Source organism: Larimichthys crocea, chromosome VIII, assembly GCF_000972845.2.
Source record: "Larimichthys crocea isolate SSNF chromosome VIII, L_crocea_2.0, whole genome shotgun sequence".
NCBI lineage: Eukaryota > Metazoa > Chordata > Actinopteri > Sciaenidae > Larimichthys > Larimichthys crocea.
In genome coordinates, this window is record NC_040018.1 from 15,918,661 (window position 1) to 15,927,103 (window position 8,443).

At 41.1% G+C, this 8,443-nt stretch overlaps 1 protein-coding gene across 2 annotated transcripts in view; it reads right to left on the reverse strand.

Moving 5' to 3' along the window:
* The window catches only part of mafa (MAF bZIP transcription factor a), a 71,098-nt gene extending 64,167 nt beyond the window's left edge, over nt 1–6,931 (reverse strand). The window contains exon 1 of one of the 2 annotated variants that reach the window (XR_002041573.2): nt 5,437–6,931. Coding sequence is in view for 1 of the 2 variants with exons in the window: in XM_010741745.3 (XP_010740047.1) it covers nt 5,437–6,404 (968 nt within the window). In the remaining variant the exon portion in view is untranslated. The remainder of the gene's footprint in view (nt 1–5,436) is intronic. The other variant, XM_010741745.3, reaches the window with a different exon arrangement.
* Between the last annotated feature and the right edge of the window lie 1,512 nt (nt 6,932–8,443).

Below are 8,443 nucleotides of genomic sequence, written 5' to 3' on the forward strand. Positions count from 1 at the left end.
AGAATAAAATGAACACTACCACAAACACTACCGGACAATGCCCATTACTGTGATTATCTAACACCAGTACAAAGGCTGCCTTATTTCTATCATCCTTATTTTCACTTGACAGTGACTCAGTGGCTTTTTCTGTTGAGCTACGTGGGATGAAAAAAAGAAAAATGTTTGGCAGCATGAAGCTAAACTGGTCAGACTTAAACCAAGTGCTATGTCTGCCCTCTTTTACAGCATTTTAAGTAACATTAAACCTTCTTCAGAAAGTCAGAAACACACTGATGTAACAAGACAAGTATGCTGAAAGAGTGTAACTCTCCTAGACAGTGGTGGAATACAGGAAATAGGCAAAAAAAGAAAACTGGCAGTGAGTAGTCTTGAATTCACTGTACCATGTCGGATGTGCATGTAAATCTTATTCAGTGGGTTCTAGGCAGAGGAAATGAGCATGAGCTCCCCAGGGCAGGGATTACTCTAATGACTTTGAGAGCAGCCTTGTGCGCTGTAACTTTTGACCTCTGCTCATCCTCTTCTCCAAAAGACGACAAGAGAGAGACACACACATACATGCACAGACACATACTCTACACAGGCACTAATCGACCTCTCACACAGGCCGGCGTGAGTTAAGAGATGCAGAATCACACACAAACAGCAACACAACAAGATCCACTCTGGCCCTTCTTCTGGCACCATCTAAAGCTTGTAAGAATTCAGCCCCCCAACCACCTCTTATTTTTGGGTCTGTCAACCGGCGTAATGCTACTTGAGTGAACAACGCTGCATGTTATGCCATCGGTCCGCATAAAGCCAACGTTCCATATAAGTGCATCATTGGAAAATCGATAGATTTATCACTTACATAAGCATTGCACACTGGTGCCACAGATATAACAGGAAACATCTTTTGCAAATAAGATCTGTCTCCACGCAAATGTCATTTAGTTCAGAGAATGAAATGTTTGAGCCGTATAAAAGCCAGAATACAGAGGAACACAAAGAACATCATGCTGTGAAACAAAAGGCTTGGGTAAATATATGCAGGGCCATTTATTGTTTGACTTTGTATTTGTGTTTGTGCATGTAGGCTGGTGCGTATATTTTCATTTCTAGTGCATGGACATTAGAGGTCTAACTGATCTATCCCAATAAGGAAACAATCAAAATAAACAAGCTAAAGAGTCTAACAGGGCAGTCTTAAACAGAAACCAAAATTTCATTTTTTACATGCCACTCTAAACACATCAAAAAACCCACCACACAAATGCACAGGCTTAAATGTTTTCTCTTTGAAATGGCAAGTACAGAAACATGTCTTTTTTCAAATGGGGGGTGGGTGGTGGTGGCAAATAATTACCCTCCCTGAAGTCTTTCAATACATTGTTGTGGTTAATATGAAAAATCAAAATATAGCAACGCTATTGCTTAGATCAAATAGACGTAATTAGATAAATTGAGGAAGAAGGAGAGCGGCTTGGCTGTAAATTGCGTAGTGTGTGCATGCTAAGACCCAACACTGGCACAGCTGCACGGAGCTGCGCTCACGATTTATCATCTCTACATCGCAGGAGCCAGTGGCCCACACCACTATTAATCATCAACAAAATCATTTAATTCAGCCCAAGCCCGACTATTGTCTCAGTCTCTCCCCTCACTCTGGGCAAATCAGCCACCACAGCAGCAGCAAGCACCTCAGAGGAAGGCACACACACACACACACACACAACAGAGTGAGATACAAGTGTTGGGTTAAAACTGGCTCCTTTTTTTTCTGACAAGCTGTGTAGCACATCATCACTGGCAGATGGTGCAGAAGATGGCATTTTTTTCTTTCTTTTTTTTTTGTTGCAAAATTAACTAGTATGAAATTTGTAACTGCAAAGACTACTGTATAGAATAACAGCTGGTCACTCAGTGCTTTGTTAACATACTGACAGTGTGGTTAATTTCTTATGAAAGGTGCCCTTTGTCAAGTTGCAAAAAGCTGACAAATCCAGACAGAATCTGTCCTCAGAAACTTAAGTGTTTCTTCAAAGTGTATTTTGGCACATTGGTCGTCCTGTTTCAACAAACAAATTGTTCTGGAACAGTGAAACAAGATGCCCACACGGCTATTCCTTGTCCCAGAACTTACAAAAGAACTTTTCCTCTTGTGTTTCAGAGAAGTAGCCTTTTCAGTTAGTGTCCCAGTGCAGTGTAAAAGTTACGTTGAAAACAAGTCAAAATGAGACGTCTGAAACAGTCAACTGAAATGCAAGATTGGGAGCAGCAGCGTTGAGCCTCTCCTGCCCACCACAGCGGCTGACTTACATTGGCACCTTCTCCAGCACCCACTCACATGCCTGACATGACTGTGTCCTCACTGCACCCCCCCTCCCTCCCTCTCTCCCTCTCCTGCTCCAGGCCAACATCCAGGCCCTCTGACAAACAGGATAAAGTGAGGTAAAATTTGGAAAAAGCTAAACGATGACAAGCCGATGACAGCGAGCGTCCAAAAACACAGACAAGCGGACACACAACAAACACAGATCAGGGAGCGAGACATATGAAAGGGAGCAAATGGAGGGTGCAAATATAGAACATGCATAGCCACAGGAAATTCTCATAGAGATGTCATCTGTACATGAACACCCATTCAAGGAAACACACACACTCACACAGACATCCAGAACACACCCACACACAGGCAGAGAGAGAGACAGAGAGATGCACTAATCACTGGTCACATTTTACAATAAGGTTAATTGTACTCTATAAATCATATTGGGCTTCCATAATCAGAAATGAGAGGGTGTAATAGAAAAATAGAAAATTATTTCATCACATATATGAATTTGATAGGAAAGATTGTGATTCAGAAAATGGAGTTCAAAATAATGAAACCAAAACTAATAAGATTCCAGTCTTACTCTGTTTTGGGGGGGATCATTACAGATTTTTCCTTTACACTCAAGTTTGTGAATTTTGAAGAATAAAATATGAAACCTGTGTGAGACAATAGCGTGTGAGAACAAAAGTACGTTCGAATGTAGATCACTTCGTGTCTTAATCTTTGTGGTCTCATCAATTTATCTTGAACACCGGACTTCAATCTCATTCTTAACTGCAGCACTCACGCGACTAAACGCGAGTAAAACCTGAATTGTTTTTTTTTTTTTTTTTTTTTTTTTCGAGTTGGGTAAATTTATGAATAACTTATAAAGAAAAAAATAATCTTTCTGATTCGTTCAGTGTGTTCTGTTATTAAATTAGTGTTGGAGTTAAACTTTTTTTTTTTTAAAGGGCGACAACAGCAAATATCAACACTGTTCAAATGTGGTGCAGGAATCTCCATCATGTTTTGAACCATGATCACAAAAGCAAAAAAATAATAATTTTCAGGACACGTCAAAAGAAAAAGTGAGAAACTTATTGAAGACAATTACATACATTTATTGCATATCATTTAATTGTATGAAATGAAAAAAACGAGCACATATGAACATCACATATGGTTAGTGAGTGAAATAATTTTGCACAGCAAAATATATATATATACTATATATAAGATGAAAGATTAATTAACATATTCTCAAGATTTATTGGCGAATGGTACTCCCTCATTTTGTACATGCAGGGTGTCAATCCCCGACGATCTAACAATGTCCAGACATTATTGATTATAATAATTGTTACTGCTTTGCAAATATTGAGTTCGCTTAAGACAAAACAACAGTCTCTCCTGAACTGATAATAAAGTGTGACTATGTTACGATTAGGTCGTAACACAAAGTCAAACTTGTCTTCTTTGAGATGTGGACAAATAACAACTTTTTTTCTTCAACTTCCACATATGCAGGCGATCATTTTTAGTGCATTCAGTCCAAAATACTACTATCAGTTTGTTGAGGACACACATTTCCAAAAAAAAAAAAAAGCATGGCAATTTGACTTTGACTTCGGCTGTGAGAATGATTTTATGCAACAATACTTTTTTTTTCTCTTTTTTTGAAATACAATAATGAAATGTGAGACCAATAGAGCTCACACGCTTCTGTTTGAAGCACATGCTGCAAAAGCGCTGTTTATGCACTGCACAATACTGCTCATTGTATAAATTGGAGCCGAGCCAATTTCTTCAAACCAATGTTAAAAAATACTTTTGTGCAGCAGTCTCCTTATTAATTATCCTAGTCATCTATAGGCTTCAACCTGTAGCACGTTATCTCTTGTAACTTGCATTATAAAACTTTGTACTTAAATTACGCTTTTAAAAATTATTCAAAGGTTGTCAAATGCAGAATGGAATATCTTTAAATAACAATATAGGCTATAAGCAACAGACTAAGCTTCCAGGGAAGATATTGGTGATTTCCTTAATAGTGAAGTCTCTTCCCCCACCCCTCGCATCAGGATCCCCGCCGATCAACTTCCATCAGGAATGCATAAGCGCATTCACCGCAGCCTAATGACAGCCGATGGTGGTGCACTTCAACACAGCTGAAATGCACTTGTATAGATTACATGGAGGAGGGGTGTGGGGTGGGGGGGGGTGGGAAGTTCTGTCACTTTTTTGTTGCTGTCCCAAAAAAGTGAGGAGGCCATAAATGAAGTATGAATGCCATGCTGGAGTCATCCGACAAAAAGGACATCTTCAAGCACAGAAAAGGAAAAAACAAAACAAAAAACAAAAACCATACATGTCCAGCATGCAGGGCAGTTCAATAACACATCTCTGTAAAAACAATGAATAGTTTGTAATGAATATAGTCTGTTGTTGCTCAACACAATAACAAGCAAAACGCATGAGATGAGGTGGCGTCAAACGACAGGCTCGCAATCCTCCAAGTTTGGCAGACAAAAAAAAAGAAAAGATTAAAAAAAAAAAGACCAAAAACATATTGTCGATGGATGCAGTTTTGACAAGAATCTGTACACTGAATTCAACGTAAAATGATGAAAAAAGGGCAAGTTGATGAACTTCAGAGGAGTATACTTGGTGCTTGCATGCGCACTTCGTATAGTCTACTGCGGCATAAAGTTGGATCAACTTTTTAAAAATCATATTTTACTCAAACACTGCAAATCTAATGAACAACGATGAAAAAATCTTGACAAACAGGCTATGCATAATATACGGAGTATGATAGCAAAAACGTAGATGAAAGTTTTCTTAATTTGCCTCTTCAAAATAAAAAAATAAAAAAAAAACACGGATGACAAAGCCCTCCAAATCTAAAAACAGTCACAGACTCGAGCACACTCGTTTCAAAAAAAAAAAAAAAAGAAAAAAGAAAGAAAAATGTATAAAATGAAAAATCAAAAAGTTGACAAATTAGTTCTTGGTCTAGTAGGCATTTTCGCCAAATGAAAAAAAAAATGTTTCATAATGAAAACTTTTGTAAGCGGGGGTGAGTAACTCATCTGATATTCTTTTTTTTTCACGATAATGTCGAGACTCACATGAAAAACTCCGGAGATGAAGGGTTGTTGTCGCTGCTGGATCCATTTTCTCTGAAGCCGTTGCTGATGAGCTTCTCATACTTTTCTTTGTACGCGTCCCTCTCCCGGACCAGCCTGGAGATCTCCTGCTTTAGGTGATCGACCTGCTGGATGAGTTGCGTCTTTTCTCCCTCCAGGACGTGCCGCTGCTGGACCCTCTTGTACCGGCAGGACTGCGCGTAGCCTCTGTTCTTTAGGGTCCTCCTCTTCTGTTTCAATCGGATCACTTCTTCCTTGCTGACCCCCCGTAGCTGCCGGTTGAGCTCCCGCACTGACATGGTGACCAGCTGGTCGTCCGAAAACCGCTCCTCCAAGCGCATGTGTGGGTGAATTGTCCCAGAAGTGCCGTTGGACTGGATGCCAGTTGCTTGGTGGTGGTTGCTGCTGTGGTGGTGATGGTGGTGATGGTGGTGCTGCCCTCCGTTCTGAGCAGCTGCCGCAGCGATGACTGCCGACACAACCGCCGCGGCGGACCCCATCTCTTCCCCGGCCATGGTGCCTCCTGCTCCGGCTGCGCCAGCAAACTGCTGGCCCCTGGCGTAGCCATCGAATGACTGGAGCTGGTGACTGCTGTTGATCAGCGCCTCGACTGCGTCTTCGGGGCTGAAGCCCAGCGCCTCTGGATTCAACTGCTGTTGATAACCGGACATCCAGTAGAAATCCTCTATGTGTGTCTTCTGCTCGCTCCCCGAGCCCGGACTGGGTGCCGAGAAGCTTGGGGAAGGGGGCACCGAGCTGCACGGCGTGCTCATCGGGGTGGAAGACAAGGATCCCCCGGCGATAAGGCGACTGCACTGGCTGATGTTGCGATCGGGCTCCACCGGCTCCTTTTTCACTTCAAACTTCATCAGATCGAAGTCATTAACATATTCCATGGCCAGGGGACTGGTGGGCAGGTCGGAGTTGCTCATTGCCAGCTCTGATGCCATCCTCTTGCTGCTGACAGTCCTCCAAACGGGGTGAAGCGCAGCTGTCAAACTGGGTTGGTTGGGAAGAACGTGAGCCAGTTTGATTTTTAAACGTTTGTCTTGAAACTGAAAAATGCGGCTTTCAGCGTCCTTTTTGCAGCCACGGACTTGCAGGCGTGCGAGAGTAGTTTTTCTTTGCAGAGTCTATTGCACAGACACACCAGTGCCGCGCGCACGAGTAGCGGAGTCCTTTTTCAGCATGTGCAATTCGGCGGTTTTGTATTTCAAACATTTAACACTTTACGGTTTCCTCATGAATACATTGCGCAAGCGGAGAGGGAGAAAAGCCGAAAGTAAAGGGAGTAAATGCAGCCTCGCACGTTATAAGCCGCTGACTGGTGGGGCGATTTTTTAGAGGGATCACACACAGCAGATGAGTTTAAGGCTGCTGCCCTGACGTCAGGCTGGAAATGGGAAATTGACTCGGACGAAGAGCCAATAGGGTCGCACACTCCGAGAGCTAATTAACATATTAGTAGCCTACAGAAACAAAACTTTTCGCAACTGTCAAAGGCCATCAGCTGACTGTCAGCTGGTACAAAGACTCTTAACTCTTCGCCTATTATCATTTAAATCTCCGTTTCTTACACGAAGCAACAAACATTTCTCGTTTTTCATTTATTTCGATTTTAGCGGATTGAAGTGAAGCTGGAAATTCATTTACACGCAGTCTTCAGAAGACGGAGAAGAGGCGAGAAAACAAATATGAAGATAGATGACAGATTTTTTTTTAGAAAAATAGAGAGATTAACCTACAAAGTGTATCAGCAGTCCACACTTTTATTTTCTTATGCACCCTGCTTAATTTGAGATCTTTTGGAATCTGTTTTTTTATTGTTTTGAATGCAGTACATTACATTTAGTTTGTTTCCCCTAGAAACATCATCAACATTTCTGTTATTTTACATCATAAATAACTATAAAACACAAGTGGAATATATACACGATGTTGAGTGATAACTCCAGAGACAACTGACCAAAAAATATGAGAGGTGGGTTGCAGAGATTTGTCATGCCTCTGCGCACCATTATAAAACTCAACACTGCCACCTTTTGGACATGTCCGTGCATGGGATTCCCCTTTCAATCACTATAATAGTCCACACACACATTTCAAAGAAAGAATAAAAAGGTGCTGTAAGAGGATGAAAAACTGTTTGCACGACACACAAACACACAAACATTTTTCTTTCATTAAAACCATTGCTTCTTGTGATTTCATAGGAGTTATGTAAGTGGAAGAAGTCATTTCAGTGGACGTGAACCCAGTGTTCCATCCAAACTGATATTATGCTCCACAGCCATAAAAATCACTTTATCTAAGCATGTGCCCAGGTGTTACAATGGAGTCACATAAACCACTCGCGTACATTGCACTTTATCTCAGTTCAGAGGTCTCCTACTTTCAATTGACTCATGTACAACAGTAACTTAAGGCAGTGTGCATATTCCTACTTTTCATATGTCAAGAAGATATCTCTAACCATCAGACACTGTGAAGAATACGTGTCTTTCTGTGTTATACTTTTATGTATTTTTCTTTCATGCATTTACAGAACAGACAGCTTAGTTCACAGCTGGTGTGACGTGATACTGACACACAGTTCAGCAGACTGGCTTGTGAGTGTAACTTTTTAATCAGCTTGATTCCTATGCATTAATTATGGGATTTATTTCACCCGTATTGTATCTGCATTAATGGCAAAATGTAATTAACTGATGACACATGGCTGTTTACTTATTCAATAATAATGCAATTTGTTTGGGAAAAGAGTGATGTAAGCTATACTGAGGCTTGGTCTCGTTGGCCAGTCAGAGTGTTGATTTCTTTTGTGGCCTCTCTTGACATGGTGCTGACAAATAACCATTTCTTTCCTGTGACAAAAGCCTATAATCATAGTCTCTCTCTCTCTCTTTCTCCAAGTGTATGATCTCATCGCAGCGACGGTTTTGTATTTTTAGATTCCTGGGTGCACACTATTTAATGATAGGCCAAATCA